This window comes from Perissodus microlepis, chromosome 11, assembly GCF_051167445.1.
Source record: "Perissodus microlepis isolate ML-2025 ecotype Zambia chromosome 11, ASM5116744v1, whole genome shotgun sequence".
Taxonomy (NCBI): domain Eukaryota; kingdom Metazoa; phylum Chordata; class Actinopteri; order Cichliformes; family Cichlidae; genus Perissodus; species Perissodus microlepis.
The window spans coordinates 22,544,654-22,562,820 of record NC_140471.1 but is presented as its reverse complement, the minus strand read 5'-3'; the positions used below and the strand labels follow the sequence as shown (position 1 = coordinate 22,562,820).

Here is an 18,167-nt window from a genome sequence, read left to right as displayed (position 1 = left end):
ACGTCATTTTTAGCAGTCACTACATTTCCCATGAGAACTCGCTCGGTGGAAACTACACCAGACAATATGGCGGGTATGTGTATATTTTGTCATCTTTTTGACTTCTAATCAGTGAAATTCGGTTTACTTGGACCCTCGGGTAGTACAGATAAATGCCTTATATATTTAAAATTACTCTAACCGGATCTTAGAAGTACTTTAGTACTGATGTATTCGTTCGAAATAAAACGAAAAATGTGACCTTGGATGTGTTGCTAACGTTAGCTAGCATTGGTTAACCGTACGTAGCCTGTCACTCGGTGCGGTTTTTAACCTGCCCGTGGGTTTCTGTCTGCAGGAATCGGAGCTTTCCTGAGGAATGCGTGGAACAAGGAGCCGGTTATCGTGGCTTCTTGTGGAATTGGACTGGTTGGTAAGTAGCCAACCTGTTAGAAATCTGTGAGAGAGTGGTGCAGCGAGAGAGAGAGAGAGAGCATAGCTTTAAATAACATACAATGGCAGTTCTGCAACGCCGATGAATGACATTGTGGCAACATGAAATATTAATCAGAAGATTGCTAGCTATACGTCTCACAATAATCCGCTGTCTTAGGCTTACATCAGCGTAGCTGTCTTGTTTTTCAGTTTAATTTAACTGAGTATACGATTTATATGTCCAGCATGGAAAGACCGAATAAAGAAAATAAGCACGTTATAGTCTTTGTGTGTCAAGTCCTTTTATTTCTATTGCACGTGTTAAAACAACAGAAGTTGACCAAAGTGCTTTAAAGGCACAGTCACTTGTAATCCAGGTCTCAAGAACCCAATTAAAATCACCTCATATTTGACAAAAAGCAATTTAAAGTAGATAGAGCTTCGATCTTTTAGAGCTGATTTAAAACAGTTTATTGTTGAACAGCTTCTTATGTGGGGTAGCAGACTATTCCAGAGCCAGGGGGCAAACACAGCAAAAACCCAATCACTTTTACTTTTTATGAGAGAAGTTGTTGTGATGATGACCTTAGTGACCTGGAGTTAAAAGATCTGTAATATATTGTGGAGGTAATCTATGGCTTAAAACAGGACTGATATTCTGCCTTTTCTTTGTACAAGAGTCGAGCGGCTGCATTTTGAACCACCTGCAAACGAGAGAGAGAGTGGCATCGGGCGATCCTACATTGCTTGTATAGAGGTGGCACGATGGTGTACTTCACCAGCGAGCCTTGCTGTGTTCCAGCGTCCTCTCACAGTTGAAACTTTTATGCATGTTGGTGGTTTGAAACTGGCCGTGGATGTGGGGCAGATATATGCTTAAAGTTTATGGAATACAGTGCTATTTGGATAACATGTAACTTGTAGATTGAAGTGCTTTGTGTGGTAAGTAGGTGTAGAAAAGTTCGATATAAATACATTATTTAACAACACAATACAGAATTTACTGAATTTTTACTGAATGTACTGCAGACAGTTGGCTTTGGTTACTCGTGTTATTCAACGACCAGCGATTTGAAGCGTCTTTGCTGATTACACAGTAGTAGATATTTGGATATTTTAGTCATGGAGGAATTTGTTGTGAAAACTAACATGAAATCACTTCTTCTGCATTATTATTTCGTTTCAAACTGGAGAAAATTAGTAAGCTAAAGAACCTAAACAAAGCAATTCAATGAGGGAGGAGTGTGTATACAGTTTCTTAATGAAACTTGTCCAAAATGCCGGACAAGTTAACATCAAATGGTTTTTGGTCAGAGGGCTCCAAAATCTTTTGGTCTGAATTTTCATAAATCAGCAAAATAGCAGCTATGTGGATGAGTTTGACGAAGTCAGATAAAAAGTAGATGTTAACTTCGAAGTGCATATGGTTACCAGTTGTTGCCTCGCCTCCAGTACCCCTTTTTACTTTACATTATTTGAATAATTGTGCAAGATTACTCGCTCTGATGTCTGTGTCCAACAATAAAGATCCTGGCACATTTTAAATGAGTAACTTTATATTGACACTTAAAGCCATGCCAGTCAGATTAGTTGCTATCTGTGTTTATTATGTTTCTGTATGAGTGTGCACCTTGTGCAATGATTCAATTATTCTCAATTGACCTATAGAGGCACAGTGAACTGTGAGTGTAATGCCATATGTGTTCAAATGTCTTTTCTCAGGTGCCATTCTTCCGTTCATCAGCCCACTTACAAAATATACAGCAATGTTGAATGCAGCTGTGCCGTACAACTACCCAGGTAAACACTGGCGATCTTTATGTCACAGCAGGTTCGAGTGTAATTGAAAGCTGACGTTTCAGCATCCAAAACTCCTACCTTATTTTCTCTTCACAGTTCCCGTGCGAGATGATGGAAACATGCCCGACATTCCGGCTCATCCACGTGAACCAAAAGGAAGAAACTTGGATTGGATAAAAAATCTATAACTTCAGATTTTCTCATGTTAATATCTGTCTAAATAGTTGCCTCCAATGTCTGTGTCCAACAATAAAGATTCTATTTAATTCTACTTTTGTTTCATCTGTATTATTTCAGTGCATTTAGGTTAATGATGTGCAAACTATAGCAACAGTGTCTAATTGGTTCTGTTGAATTAATTAATAACCAAGCCTGTAATCAGTAACAGCATTAATACGTATTTTGCTGTGAAATCGAAGCAGAGTTGATCAGACACAGTTTAAGTTGCTTTAAGTTTGATCTACACCTTTACCTCTCAAACATACATACATGTGAAACTGTTTTTTTCTCAGTTAAAAGTCACTCAGGGTTAAGATTTTTGTTTTGAAACTAAGCTTCAACACAGTTCTGATCCTTCAGAGGTGGCTTAGTTTAAAAATAAGAAGCTGTAATCAGATTAAAGCTGGTATAAAAAATTCTTTTCATACCAGCTTTAATTCTGCTCGCACCCCTCATGGATGGATACCCCCTGTTTTTGTTTTTTTTTGGTTTGTTTTTTTTAAGTGAAAACATGAGGAAGTAGGTTGTAAAATATCTTTCAATATCTCTTATTTCTTCTCACCTGTACAAAGTTTGAATATACTAAATAACAATATAACATTATGCTGTGTGTTCTGCGCAGAAATCTCAGTTTTACAAATCATGCAAAAGCTTGTTTCATAGACCTTTTATTTCACACGTAAGCATTAGTAGTCCAGATAAAGTCTGTTCCTCTGAAATATTCATAGTATACTATGAATATTTCAATGCATCTATTCAGACACTACTGAATATAACACTATAGTGTTATATTCAGTAGTGTCTGAATAGATGCATTGTTTTCTGCAGATAAAGTGTATAAATAAATGTGTCTAATGTCGAACAACATTTCAATTCTAACAGAAGTGTTCTGAACTTGTGTTTGAGTTGTGACGGGACAGCTCTCGCCTATGTTGTTCAGCTTTGATTTAAAGTGCAGGGGAACTACTAACCACTTCATTAGGTACACTGTGCTTGTACCAGGTTGGATCCCCTTTTGCTTTCTTTCAGAGCTTTTGTGGCATATTTTCAACAAGTTGCTGGAAATATTCCTCAGAAAACCTCACAGTTTCTATCATGGCCAGATAATATTCTTCAAATACCATATTGTCTAACTTGTGGTGGGCCTGTGCATACTGTAACCTTATTTTCCTCACAGGAATGGTACCCAGTGTGGTCTTCTGCTGCTGTAGCTTCTAGGTTTGATGTCTTGTGGGTACAGAGATGCTCTTCTACATACCTCAGTTGTAGTGGTTATTTGAGTTATTGTTGCCTGACTATCAGCTTAAAGGAGTCTGGCCATTTTCACGCAGAGAACTGATGCTCACTGGATATTTTCAGACCATGCTCTGTAAACCCCACAGATGGTTCCCAACAGATCAGCAGTTTGTGAAATGTACAGAGCACTGTGGTACCAACAGTCATGCCACGTTCAAAGTCCCTTAAATCATCTTTCTTCCCCATTCGGATGTTCGGTTTGAACTTCAGGAGGTCCTTTTGATCATGTCTGCGTTCCTAAATGTACTTAGTTGCTGACATGTGATTGGCTGATGAGATATTTGCACTAACAAGCACCTGAACAGGTGTACCATAAGTGGCAATGAGTGTAGGTTTGAAACTTAAATAACGTTATCTGTTCATTTTACATTATTGTTGTAACGCTCACATTTTTTAATGAGTTTAATCTCACATGAAATTCTTTCAGAACTCTCCTCCTTACTTTAAATGTATTTGTGACTAAATAATTTGCTTTGTAAAGGTTAAATTCAACTTGAATTAGTGACATTGTGTATCTAAACTCTGTACCAATTGTATCTCATTCTGTGTAAGTCACTCTGAGCTGAAGACTGAATTTCTCTACCAGCGGCTGTGCACTTTCCAGATGTTTGCTCTGTATTACCACAAAGCCCAAATGTTCTACCAAAGTGAAATTTTTACAAAGAAATCATAAATTCACACAATTTCTGGCACTATTTACATGCATTAAAAGCATTTTGCTGTCATCTTTATTAATGAAGCAACGCTACACAAAGTGATTACAATATATGCTGATAGATATTTTTTTCTACAAGCTTTTCAGGTGATATTATGAATCTAAAAGGTGCTAAAACATGAAAGTAACTTGAGGCAGTTAAACCAGGAACATAAACTGCTTCAGTTTGCACAGATTTCACTTTGTTAGAGGCAACAAAGAGGACAGAGCTACAAAAAAATTACTTTGGATGTCTGTAGATTACCATGAACACTTGCTCAGACGTTGGTCAACTTCCTGTATACTTTCTTCATCACTTTCACGGATACAGTTTCTCAGTAAAAACCTAATCATCATCTGTCTTAGCATCCATACATCACTTTAAGATTCTGCTTAGTCTGACTGATGGACGTACAACTACAATTAAGCAGCCTAGCTGGTGAATAGCTTTGGGACTGAAAAGAAATCAAGAAGACATCAAATCCAAAGACTAAGCATGCAAATCTCTCATTCTTAAGACTTTGAACCCTCCATGACATCCTACTTTCAAACAAAACACTTCTTTCGGTGATACCACTATCCAAACATTCAACTACCAACTTTTACAGTTTGTGTCTGTGAAGTTTACGAGTTTTCTTTGTGTTGTCAGAGTTGCTCTGTATTTAAAAAGAGGACAATTTTGATGATTTCACTCAGCGAGTGGATAGATCAACTCTGGATAATCAAATTTCAAGCAGAAAGCAATTTTTTAAGTCATCTACTCACAAATGCTAACATGTAACTTTACAGCAGCAGAATGAATGGTGTTAAGTGGCACAACAGGATGTATCTGACAGACTTGTGCCTTCAAACAACATCGCTCATGTTCAGAAACTAAAACATGACATAAACATAAGTCATTGTGCCAGTTTCATTAATGTCAAGTAGTTCATCCAGACAATCACTGTGTTAAAATAAAATGAAAAAACAAAAAAACACACACACACTTTTAATACTTTTAAATGCTCACCTTCACCAGCACCAAGAAAATGCACCAGATCTGGCAGCTTTTCTAAAAAATATAATACTGTAATAGAGAAGGAGCCTGTCCTCTTCCCATAACACTTCATCATAGTCAATGTGCACAACCTGCTATTAGGATCCAGTCCCTAAATCAGCTGAACACAGAAAACATCTCTGAATATGGCACAAAAATAACCAAAAAGGAAGAAAAAAACTCTTTAAAACAGTAAAAGAAACAACTGTATCTGTCATAATTCAAACTAAAGCATGTTAGTTATTCAGGACAAGCAGGACACAGTGTGACAAACATGAAGCTAAACATCTAAACATCTAGTTTTCAACAAAGCAGTTTCTCACATGTTACAATTGTCTCTTCTCCCCCAGCAACCTACAAATCCAGTCGGCTGTACTCATATTTATAACAGCCTTTATACATGAAACACACAGAATATTACATTTAAAAGTAGAACATTAACATTAGCCAGTGTGCTTCTTTCCAGGATTCAACCTGAGGTGCGATGTACTGATGAACCACAGAGGAACACTGCTGCTGCTGCTTCTGCTGCGGTGGGAATAAAAAGCTCACTCGATGATGGGAGCTGAGCGATCGTTGGTGACGGTTTTTCGGAGTCGGACATGTGAAAATGGATTGGGCCTGAAAGAAGGAAGCGATAAATATGTAACTTAAACTGGTGATTACACGGGCATGTGAAGAATTTAGGATTATACTTTTCTAAGTTAGACATGCTGTGATAGCAGCTCTACGGAGACATTGTCACTTCTGACTTGTTCATGCCTGCTATGGTTATTATTATATTTTGGGCAGCTGATACTATTTTTTTATGTGTCCACCATCAGATTGGACTCGTCACAGTCTTGCACTGATGCAAGTGCAAAAACAAACACAATATGAAAAAAATTTGATGTGCCAACCAAACATAAACAACCAGAATTAGGTGCACAAGTCTGAATTTATTCAGAGGTAGTTTATAGACTGTGTAGTATTTTCAGTGAATAGGCGAAGACAAGTAAAAGTGCTCAATTTCCTTTGATTAGCACCTGTAAGTTACCTGGTCGGTGAGGAAGGTGGGGAGGCCAACTCTGAGGTGATCTGTAAGTCAGTAGAGATGTGCGTCGGTATTTGTACTGAATTATTAGAAAGCAGAAGTATCTGCTACTTTAATAGTCAGGGTCAACTGTGAGGACACCCTCACTCTAACCCTTGAGCTCCTCCCACAGGTTTCGTGTTTCTGACCTTGTTGCTGTCGGCCATGCTGTAGGGGCGCGGGCGGAAGGTGCTGACCCTCTGGGGAGGAAGGGAGCGTTCCTCCTCCGACTCAGGGGTGAGGGCTGGGAGACCCGGAGACCCTAGTTTGTCAAGTTGCCCGGTACTGGTGCTGTTAGCTCTAGATAAGAAGAGCGAGCTACAGGGAAGGTCACAGACAGAGAGGAATGAATACACAGTGGAAAAAAGATAAAGGAGACACAATGAGAGTAGGCAAATGTTGGTTTGCCTACAACTTTGTTGCTGTTGGAAAAAAAGAGTAAGTTGAGAGAGGGTGGTGGGGATACTGAAGGCAGACAGAATGATTATGATGGCATGAAATGTGTATTTAGTGACTGAGAATACATGGATGGGAAAGTGGAGAGAGTCATAAAGGATTCAGCCTGAAAATGACTCCATCAAGTGTGAATCACCCAAAAAAACTATGGAAGCATCATCACTAATGTCAGAGCTGTTAGCCTTCAGACCAACAGATTTCAGCAGCTGTTATTTGTTCGCTTACCTCTCGAGAAGATCCATCTTGGTATGATGTGGCTGAGTGTAAGAGAAAGGAAACCAGCCTTTCCTGTGAAAAAACATTTCACCGGTTGAATCAATAAAGTTGAAATTTAAAGAAGCAAGAAATGTCAGAGACTGTGTGAAGAAAACTTAGTAAAGTAAGGGTATAATTTGGTACCAGAGAGAAGTTTTCTTTAATGTAGTATCGAGAAAGGAGCACGACGTTAGTGGGAGCGATGTTGTAGAAAAGGCCACAGAAAACAGGACTGTTCATTTGCTCCGTTATTGACTGTCCTTTTAGTCACACTTACAATGTAGGCATGTGTAAAAATATTACTGTATAAGTATTCTATAAGAAAAAAAGCAACGTTGTTTTCATTTGCTTTTTTATTCAAGTTAACTACAAAGCGAGATTAACATTTTCGTGAGCTATGTTGAGCGTAAAGTGAGAGTTTTCTGTGTCTTCAAAGGGGCTCTCATTTCACCTGATGAAATCACCATGGTAACTTATTACTACAGTAAAGTTATAGCAGTGCAAATGGGAGTATGCATGCATTCATTTGGTGATGCAGAAATGTTGCTGTACTTTATTCTAATCTACTGCCAAGTCTCCTTTATACTGCTGTAATTGCAGCTAATAGAACACAGAACCCAAAGTAAGGACACCCATTTAAATTATTTGCACTTTAATCTCAATGGGATCTTCCTGGCTAAGTAAAGGTTTATATATATCATAAGTTACCATTACATAAAGGAGACATGTAAATCGCTTTAGTTTGTCAGAGATCAAAAACCTCTTTTAATGAGTATAAACGTATCCATATTAAAGTGTTAACTCATGTTAGAAATGAAGAACAGCAATGAGACCGCACTGTGTAGTAAAATAATTAACTTGAATTAAAATGTTTATTTTACCGACTGTGCAATAAATCCCAGGATTAACATTTTTTTGCAACATTAATTTCTTGTCCTATTTGCAACAGTGTTGCATTAAACTCTTATATTTTTTCGTTTTTTTATAGATTATATCACCATTTTATCATCATCAGCTGAGACCGACTGGAGTAGGGGGCGCTCATAGGGATCATTTTGTGAGAATGTGAGCACACTCAGAGCCTGAAGCAGAAGGCCTAACTCAAGATAAAAGACTGATAACCACCTGTTATCTGCATCTGGTAAATTAGGTTTTGTCAAGCCAGCTAACCTATAACACTTTCCTCTTTGATTTTATTGCTCCCGTAAAACTCTTTTCATTATATTTCTCGTTCTACATGAAATTGATTCTTTGTTTTAAATGCTAAATATACATTTTTAACGTCAAAGAATCCAATGGTGCCAGCACTTGCATGCAACGATGGGCGCTAGGGCTGGCAGAGCCTGTGTGGTCATTGGTTGCTTAATTAACCCATTTAGTTTTTTTCAACCACCGAAAGGTTTGGTCATTTCCAAATTTAGCAGCTCTAATTCTGATTGGGAGACTAAATGAACAAAGTAAACATGGTGTGCTTGCTTTGTTTTATTTACAGAAACACAAGCTACCAGCTGGAGACAGTTTATAAATCCTTGTCTGACCTTATTTAATGCAGTCTTTTTTTTTTTTATTTTGAGCACAATAGTGACATTAAATGTTTTAAGGCCCCCTCAAAATATGAATCAGGATGAAAATATGAATAAACCATACCGTCCCGTTCGTTCATTTTGACCATAGTGCCACCCATCTCTGGGCTCAGAGATGAGCAGAGTGATATTGTCACCAGGCAGGAAGTGCAGTAAGCATGCTCCTCCCACTGTGGTTCCTCCACTGCCATCTGATGTTCCAGGTGTGTGAGAAAACATGGCTTCCACACGTGTAGGTCCAGATAAAGGCATCATCCTGGGAAGACTTGAGCCTAGGTGGAGGAATAAAATAAGAAATGAGGAGTAAGTGTCGGGGAAGAAGACATCCAAAAAAACAGCAGGTGAGCCAGATCATATCTCACCCTGAAAGCCTCCCAGCCTCATTTCACTGACAGGTCTCCTCGGCAGTGGAAGTGTTGCAGTGGCGCTCATCTCTGAGGTCTTCAGCAGCCACGGATTATGTGACGTAGATAAAGTGCTGCTCCCTCCTGGTTCCACCTGCTGGTGCAGCAGTTGCACTGGAGTCATGGCCCTAGAGAGCGGAGCGCTGTGGGGCAGAGGAGGGCTGTGAGGTGCACTGTGGGGGATGGGGAGGGTCATGCCCTGCGAGGAGCTGCTGGCCGGGGAGATCTGGCTGAGCGACATCACGGTGGAGGGGATGAGGCTCGGGGACAGGTTAGATGTGTTTGCGGCGAGGAGAAGCGAGGTCTGCTGGGCTGAGCTACTGGATGTGGTGGTGGGAGTAGATGGAGCCGGGCTGGCGCTGCCACTGGTGCTGCTGTCAGGGAGCGGGCTGGCTGAAGCACTGACAGGTGTGCTGCTGTGCTGAGGAGATGCTCCCTGCGATGAACCTCCAGCAGCTCCTCCGGTGGAGGGAGCAGATAGGAATGTCTGGGTAGAGCCCTGAGGAGGACAGGTGTCACTCTGGGTGGAGGAGGGGAGCGAGCGCTGTTGCTGGGAGCGACTAGAGTCTCCGTTTAATAGAGGAGGGACTTCTTGAACAGAGAGCCTCTGAAAATCAAGAGCAGATCACAGTAACTACCAGACAATACGGGCCATTGTTAAAATTCTGATGTCCTGAATGACTTATTAAACTGTGAGCTGCCAAATATCCTAAGCTCTTCAACTTAGTTTGTAAGTGATGACAAACAAAACCCGATGCGGCACCATGCAGGATGTTTTAATCCCTCTCAGTGACTTCTTTTAATTTGTCTTTTTCAAAATTAGCTTAAAAAAAGTTAGGACCAGAATCCCTTGAGTTAAGTTGAGAGGAATGATCACATGATTGTCGTGCAGACCCCCACAGATTCACAGAGAAACTTTTTACATTACAAGTGAAAAACTGGATTTTTCTGGGTCCAAAAGGAGGAGGTAAATCTGCTCTTTGTAATGTTCAGAGAAAAAGAGGATGAGGACAGAAGCCTCTACATACGCAGAGGTGCTGATAACAGTTTCTCTGTAGCTGATACCGCTGCTGTTTGATGATGTCTGAGGCAACTCTAAAAACCTTCTGGGTGTTCAGAAGCAGAATGAGTCCATCGTCCCATCATCAGTAGTCACATCATCACAAACACCAGTGACACAGTTTAACAGTGTAACCAGTGGTTTGCAGCGTGTTATAAACCCTCTGGACTTCCATTTGTGAAGGCTCGATTGCTGACAATGATGGGCCCATCTCCTTGAGAGTGTTATTGACTTAGCTAAAGTTGTAAAAGGCTTTTTCCTATTGTCCAGAAACTTACAGACCTAAGTGTAGTGAGCTAAAAAAGAAGATCCTCACAACATTATAAGGGCAGAGGATGATTTTTAGCCACAGTAAGGTCTGTATAAACTGGGTTGTTGGGCGTGACTTTGGATTTAACACACACTTGTACTAAAACATGATCTGACCTGCTCGGGCTGAGCGGTGCCAAGCTTGGTGTGACGAAGGACCTCAGCTATCCCAGCAGCCCCTGGGCTTTGAGGCGCAGTGTGGCGCAGCAGGTTCAGAGCACGCTCCGGGAGCTTTGTTGGCTGAGAGCACGACTGCTGCCAAGATGACAGTTTCTGGGATAGAAGCTCTCTCACCTGGATTACATTCAACAGCAGAAAAACAAAGGATAAGACATTTATAACACTAATCTTACTGCATTTATTTTTTACTGCAAACTAATCTCTTTATCAACTCTTGCCTTTCAGCTTCTTCAGAAACGAGATATACAGTTTCATCATTAAATCATTTCTGGAACAACACGCATGCTCAGTTAACAAGACTGAGCATCAGTACATGTTCTTGGATCTGGTGAATATTTGCAGCATGATTTGTTGTTTATTTCAATGACAGAAATTATCTGCTGACTTAAGATGTATAACAGCGAGAAAGAAGCTCTATCACACTGATCAAACACACACATGGCTGTCAGGAGTAAATTGTTAGTTTTCACTGGATTCGATGAAAGGAAACATTCACAAACTTAACACGTGTGAGCTTATCACCTTGGAGTGGTAGTTAATGAGCAGTTTGGTGACACAGCACTGTCTGTCCACCAGGAAGCAGTAGCGTCTCCTCTCCTCGGTGAGAGCGGACTTGTAACCTGAGGCCACCAGCGTGTCCAGCTCGCCTTGGCGACGGCTCATCAGCTCCACGAACTGAAGGAAAAGCCCAAAATTTCAAACCTGCAAAGCTGAACATTCGTTAATGCACGCGCACACCTGCATTTATCGTTGCTCACACGGCGCTCAAAGATAATGTGACCTTTAATACACTGTGTAAAGATGGGAATAACAAAGAGCCCGAAGGAGTACCTTACATCACATCCTGTCTGTTGCCCAGTGATAACAAAATGTAAGTGATAAAACAGCCTCCTTGGCTCAGTGACCTTTCCTTCTTATGTATTTTTGGTCTTTCATTTTTGTAATTCTCCAAATCTGCTGACCCTCTTATATCACTGATATTTTCTTTCCTTCCTGCTTGTTTTTCTGACAAATCAGCTGAACCAGATTGTTCTTTAATCTTATTCACGCTGGCCTAGTTGTCACACAAATGCACACACAGCTCTCCTTTTTAATCTGCTGTAATGCTGACTGAGATGTTTAGAAGAAGGATTTCTGAAATGAAAGAGGCCAAAGTGTTTTTCGTGCTCTTTTTTAACATTACTGAAGATGATGAGATGTTAAACCTCTGTTACCTGCATCTCTCGGTCACCGTATTTGTTGGGGTGACGGCTGCCTTGGCTCTTCCTGCGGAGTTTCTTCAGCTGGGACTGACAGCGCTCGATTGACTCGGTTTTAGACCGTCGCTCGCTCTGATACTTTTTGAGGGTGGCCTGAGAGGAAAGTCAATGATTTGATCAAAATTGCATTTTATATTTAAGTAGAGATTTAACAAAACCCATTCATTCATTTTACTTTATTTTATCAAGATTTCTGGCATCTTTGTTGCAACATGTAACGTTTTCTTTCTTTACTTTCTATGTCAATCAAAGGCAAATACAGAATAAAATCCCACATATCTTAAAAGTAGAATAAATGCACTTTAGTTAATTACCTAAGTTAGTCACTTTTAATATAATATACTGTATACTGTAGTCGGTGTGTGGACTTACCGTGAGGTATTTGATGTCCAGCTCCAGCTTCTGCTCCAACTGGGCGAGCAGCTCGGAGTGAAACAGCTTTAACTGTTAGTGACATAAGAGTCTTGTCAAACATTTAAAGTTCACTGATATATCAGAATGTGTGTCACATTTCCCTGCAGTGGAGAGCTCGCGACTGATACCCTCTGAATCAGAGAGCAACTTTAATATATTTAATAAAGCCACAGAACAAGTTTAATCTTCATCATTAATTTACAGACCCTCAAAGTATATGGGTTTCTAATTTTTTTATTCATGTTATTTTTACCTGCATTTTTCATCCCTTATAACTCCATATGTTCATGAAAGGGACACTTTTTAAAAACCACCAACACCCATGACAAAAGCCAAAATCTTGGTTTTAGACATTGAGTTTTTATATCTTTTATATCTAACTTATCCTAGTTTCCTGTAGAGCAGGTATCCCAAACTCCTTTAATATTGTGGGCCGGACCAGTGCAACTCCCCTTTCTGTCAGTGTAAAAGAAGTTTGATTACACACTTAATCCCTGAAATATATTAAGCTAAGAAAAAGAAGTACGATTTCAACAGAGAGTCTAAGATTAATTTCTATATGATAAAGAAATGCTGCTGTAGTAACAAAAAAAGGTCAGCATGACTCTTTAAGAGCAAAATGTGCAGAATAAAAAAAATGTGTAATTAGAAAATGTGCACTTTTTTTTTTTAAAACTGCTGACTTTTCTGTTATTTAAATGTTTATTTACTACTTATTTTCTTCTGGGTAGCATGAATGGCCATGAGGGAGGTCTTTATCAGTACAAAAAGCTGTAACAAAATACAATTAAAAGTCTAAAATCTGTGTCTGATCCTTCTGATTTTTCAAAGCTGTCCAAAGCCGTTGAAGTGTTTGCCGGGCTGACTTTGTTCCCCAGACCTTATGTTTGACACCCCTGTGTATAGCAACAAGCACTCATGCCATGGATGTTTTCATCTGCTTTTAAAAAAAATCTTTTTTAGACCTTTTACTATAGAAAGGTTTCATGGGTCATATAGAATATGAGTGAGGTGACTGGTCAAAAAACACATTTATTTACCTACATTTTAATACCAGGCTCGTCTTTTTTTCGTCTGTGTACACATTTAGTAATATAGTCATGGTTTAATATTTTCCAATAGCTCACACCTTTGACATGGAGAAACAAAACCGTTGTTCACATATTTTATGTGATACCTTGGACCAGGGGTGGGCAAATACTTTTCCCCAGGGGCCACATGAGGAAATTTGACTGTTGTGGAGGGCTGCACCAATTAGCTGAACTCAAGCTCAATATTAGCTTTATCTCTTTATAAGCTTACTGCACACACCAGGGCCTGGATCACATATGGCTCTTGCATGGCTTCATTAAGTATAATAAAGCTCTTTTACATTAAAAAAATCAGCTGATTCTCAGAGGATCTTTCTCAGATATGATTCTGTTCCTACGGACAAACCTGGCAGCAGATTTATTAAAGCAAAGCCTGCCAAGAATGAGATTTTAGACAAGCTGTTTTTTCACTTTCTGGACCCTTATTTATGTTTGATTCACTTCAAACACACAATTTTTAAAAGCTTGTTATAAATGAAACACTTGCCTATCAAGGCATCATTATTTGAGCATGCTGATGGCCTCTTACCACATCTTCCAGCTGCACCTGAATCTGTCTGTGGACCTCGGCCATCTGAAACAGGGTGTCTCCTGTGAGGAACAGCACAGCAGTGAAGGCAACATGTTACTTAAACAGAAAAACACTTTACTGGATTTATTTGTGTCACCTTTACCCTCTGCAGCAGTATCCATGCGCTTATAATAGCCCCTCACAGTATAAACATGTATAAATATGCACAACAACCCCAACAAAGCAGAGAAATGTGCTGAAAGTCGCTGCTTCTGATTCACAGTGGCGGTCAGCTGTGAGTGCTTCCGTCGGTCACACAGTGCTGTAGTATGTGGTGGCTGGCATCTCGCCCTCCGACACTCCTGCCTGCCTCCCCCGCTGCTTTCAGCATTACAATGAGATCATGTGGTGTTGTTAATCTCCCAACAATGGCTCTACTCTCTCCCCGTCCCTCTGTTCTCTGCCTTTCTCTCTCTTTACATTTCCTCATCCCCTCTTGTCTTCATCTCCTCTCTGACCAGCACATGTGGTCGACTCACAGACTATTTCCCACTTCTCACCAGCTGCCACATTAACTCTATGAATTCTATTAGCTCTAAAGCCAATTCAATGAAAAACCCTTGCCTCTCTGCCACTCTACGCCCACTCACCGAGCTCCTTGGAGCCTTGGCTGTCGCTCGCCAGCTCTCCGAGTTTCACAAGAGCATCGAAGTATCCTTTGGCAGCTATGGTCACTCCTGAGGAAGTGAAAAAATGATTACATATGGAGCTGTGAGGATAAATCAAAGTTCAGCAGGACCTGAGTCACTGTGTCCTCACCAACCTGTCAGAGCTTTCTCATAGTGTTTCCCCATGGTCACAAAGTTCTTCAGACTGGGGTTGAAATGGTCCAGAATCCCCTGTTGGCAACAGTGCATGTAAATTCATAAAGTGCTTCCACATTTCTGATTATCACACAGTGTGTGTGGAGTCACTATTAGGATGAGCCGGACAGACATGGGATTTTTACCTTGTAGACATTTTCAGTCATCTTGTTGACCTCTTCGGTTCGAGACATTTTTTTCTTCTCTTGTGTGTCCGCTTTCGCCGTGTGTGATCGTGGTGTGATTTTGACCCGCTGCTCACGTCTCTAAGCTTCACACAAGATCCCGATATCCTAAAAAAAAAAAAAAGGCAGATAAAGATAAATACACTTATATTTCATCACAATCGCAAACAAAACCAGGAGCTTTTACCTTTTACCTTTACCTGCAAAGGGGAGACGTTAAAGACTTTTAATGTCTGATTATGCCAAACCAGTATTTACTTCTTTTCTTTGTCCTAATTGATACTAAGCTGAAGATATTTGGGTTTGGGGGCTGATAATTAGAGAAAAATGTTAATTTAAATCCACACTAGCTCATCTTCACATAGAAATCAGTGGTTAGCTTCAGATGCATTCACACTACTGGAAACACTGTGCTTGGTTTTTGGTGGATGAGCAGCCTGTGAGGGTGCAGGACGCTGCACTCCTGCTGTTCAGACCCCCTTTGCAGTTAAAGTCTGGCAGGTTAAAGACCATAAAAGTTCAGGCCTGAAGTGCAAATCCAGGTCAGCTCGTTTTCCTTACACAGATTTTAATGCCTCCATAAAATCTTGAATTCCTGTGTCATGTTTAGTTAAGCTCACATTCTTCATTCTGATTTTTCAGTTAAAAGACATAAAGTTAAAGAACTTTTACCTTTAAAAAGGCTTGAAAATGAACAACAACAAATCCACATTGTGTTCTCCATGTTTACTAGAATATTCAGGCTTTTTCATAACTGAGCAGCCCGACTTTATAGGCAAACCACTCAGAGATGGACCCGTACCGATGTTTGGCCTGTACCTACATTTAACAGACAAAGAATACAGCAGTAACTTTTTAAGTCTTTAAGTTCTTCATCACACTAAATTAGAGCATCTGGCCAGTGCAAAATTGATGTGACACAAAAGATAAACTTCAGCCACTGACATCAGTAAAGGTCAACTTATTTCCAGATAGGCTGATTGTATTCTAAAAAGCTGATATAAGCCGATACCCATCGAATTAAATGGTGAATTCACTGAAGCCAATAAGTGTTATTATACGAGATTTGGAGAAGCTCCAGAACATGAAGCATAAAATCCCAAAACTTCACAGTAAAAGGAAGTCTTGTATTTAAGCGTTTGGTGCTATTTGGACTAAAAGTGTGTGATTTAAGTGAGCAAGCAGACTTTTAAGGCCACTGCACCACGGCAACAAGCGTGGAGGATCATCTTGGGTTTCGTCTGAGGGAAGCGGTGTTATTTCCACATGGATCCCGCCTGTGCTCCAGCTGCCAGTTTCTACATTATCGCTTCACAGCATTACAGCCCAAATATTTCTCCTAGATTTGCACTCAGGACCAGTTACAGCAGTTCAGATAAGAACAATGGGCTCCTCCAGTCTGAGTCACAGGTGTCAGAGCTCTGAACAAACACGCGGCAACAGTGTTTCCTTGGCAGAGAGGAGCACTAACGGAGGGGGGATTTCTCAGGGGGCTCAAAAGATTTCCAGTCTGGATTTGGTGGCAAAAGACTCACTCCACTTCTTTTTTCCTATGCAGCCCCTCTTTGTTATCACGATGTGATTACAGAGAAAACGTTGACCCAGATCAACTAATAGTGTATGACACAAAGAAAACATATCCAGGCTCTTGCTCATTAGGGCCACCCGGGTATAGTCTGTAATTTCTCAGGCTAGTTGGGGGGTGGTGGTGATAGTGTGTTGTTGTGCAAGAGAAAGACAGAGAGATGGGAACTTGCTTTCTTTTTTTTTTGCCTTTTCTAATTTAGTTTGCACATTCTTCTTCAGAAGCATTTCATGTGCATGTTGTAGCATGGTGAGTTTTAGTTCTAACAAATAAAGTGCTGTTTGTCTCAGGATGCAACAGGAAAAGTCTGCAGGTGGTTGGGGAACTGATACAGAAGGTGCATTCATGTGGTTTAGCCTCTTTAAATTCCTTTGGACGCAAACACTTAAAGCAGCAAGTAAATAAATAAAGCAGTGTAGTCAATCACCATCAGTTTCTCTGAAGTCATTAATAAAAATAAACAACTTATTTTAAAATTTGGTGGGTTTAGGACAAAATTGAGCATTAAGAAGTTTTTTATAACATTTTATAGTTGCAAATCTCATGTCATCACCAAAACTTCAGGAATGAACTCAGTTTTGTTTGTTTTTAGGGTGAAACGCTGGAAGACGGTCATGAATTTATGCCCCGAGATTTCTCTTAACAGCAGTTAATGCCGCAGCTTAAGCGGCACTCCATACTCCAGTGCCACATTAACCTTTTTCTTCCACACCATCTCCTCTCATTTCAACAGCCACATCAAAGGCAGGAGCCTTTTGAATCAGTAAAGCACAGGCAGATTCCTATAACTGCAAAGAGAAATTTATGCAAACTGTGTTTAAACTACAAATATGAACAAATCGGTTGCACAGTGGAGTTTCACCCTCCCTCCCAAAGTTTAACAAAAGCACTTTGTTGCCAGTACCAGTAACAGTAACAGCTACCTGTTGATCTCTCAGCTTCATCTGTGTAACAGTAACAAATAATTCAGCTACTTAAATTAAAAAAAGTTACATACCTTTTCTGGGCTCATTGTTGGAAACGATAAAGGCTTCCTCCGCGTCTTTGAGTGTTTAATGAACAGTTTTACACCCCCTCTTTTCTTCCTATTAGGCTACTTTCCCTCTCCGTTAGTTAGTGGGGGGTTGTTTCATCCAGCAGAGCACTAAATCTCAGCTCCCCTCCACCCCTTTTCACATGCCCCTCTCTCTTTTTGCCTCCCTCTCTCTCTCTCTCTCTCTCTCTCTCTCACACACACACAGTTTCCCACTCTCCCCTCTCTGCCTCCCTTTACTCCCAGGAATCGGGGTCAGATATTCAGTGCCGTTCAGTACCTTTCCTCATTACTGAGCCGATTACAGACATGCCTTCACGCACGCAAAAACCGTCCAGAAAACCACCGCCAACACCAGTACACCCAGCTCCCTGCCGTTGGAAACCAGAGTCAGCCTCCCATTCTGTATCAGCCTCTCTCTGTCTCACTCTCTCACTGGGGAAGAATA

General features: G+C 40.4%; 2 protein-coding genes across 2 annotated transcripts; one reads left to right on the top strand and one right to left on the bottom strand.

Annotated features, from left to right (window-relative positions):
- The first annotated feature begins 15 nt into the window (after positions 1-15).
- On the top strand, positions 16-2,485 carry ndufa3 (NADH:ubiquinone oxidoreductase subunit A3). Its single transcript, XM_084944759.1, has 4 exons — positions 16-73; positions 338-412; positions 2,137-2,214; positions 2,311-2,485. Exons 1-4 carry the CDS (start codon positions 31-33, stop codon positions 2,400-2,402), a joined length of 288 nt encoding a protein of 95 aa, XP_084800885.1. The 5' UTR covers positions 16-30; the 3' UTR covers positions 2,403-2,485.
- Positions 2,486-4,424: 1,939 nt separating this feature from the next.
- On the bottom strand, positions 4,425-18,167 carry LOC146377803 (BAR/IMD domain-containing adapter protein 2). Its single transcript, XM_084944207.1, has 15 exons — positions 17,684-18,167; positions 15,063-15,209; positions 14,877-14,952; positions 14,704-14,790; positions 14,072-14,133; positions 12,410-12,481; positions 11,993-12,130; positions 11,301-11,453; positions 10,716-10,892; positions 9,188-9,836; positions 8,890-9,097; positions 7,213-7,275; positions 6,681-6,849; positions 6,496-6,536; positions 4,425-6,080 (listed from the first exon to the last, which is right to left on the bottom strand). The coding sequence occupies exons 2-15, from the start codon at positions 15,108-15,110 to the stop codon at positions 6,008-6,010; spliced, it is 2,016 nt and encodes a 671-aa protein (XP_084800333.1). The 5' UTR covers positions 15,111-15,209; positions 17,684-18,167; the 3' UTR covers positions 4,425-6,007.

Excerpts from the sequence above, each read along its gene's own strand:
- ndufa3 (XM_084944759.1), top strand. The coding sequence starts at position 31 with ATGAGAACTCGCTCGGTGGAAACTACACCAGACAATATGGCGG. Across the intron at positions 74-337 it reads TACACCAGACAATATGGCGG|GAATCGGAGCTTTCCTGAGG; the intron begins GTATGTGTATAT and ends TTCTGTCTGCAG. Across the intron at positions 2,215-2,310 it reads TGTGCCGTACAACTACCCAG|TTCCCGTGCGAGATGATGGA; the intron begins GTAAACACTGGC and ends TTCTCTTCACAG.
- LOC146377803 (XM_084944207.1), bottom strand. The coding sequence starts at position 15,110 with ATGTCTCGAACCGAAGAGGTCAACAAGATGACTGAAAATGTCTACAAG. Across the intron at positions 10,893-11,300 it reads TCATTAACTACCACTCCAAG|GTGAGAGAGCTTCTATCCCA; the intron begins GTGATAAGCTCA and ends AATGTAATCCAG. Across the intron at positions 6,850-7,212 it reads AAGATGGATCTTCTCGAGAG|CTCGCTCTTCTTATCTAGAG; the intron begins GTAAGCGAACAA and ends CCTTCCCTGTAG.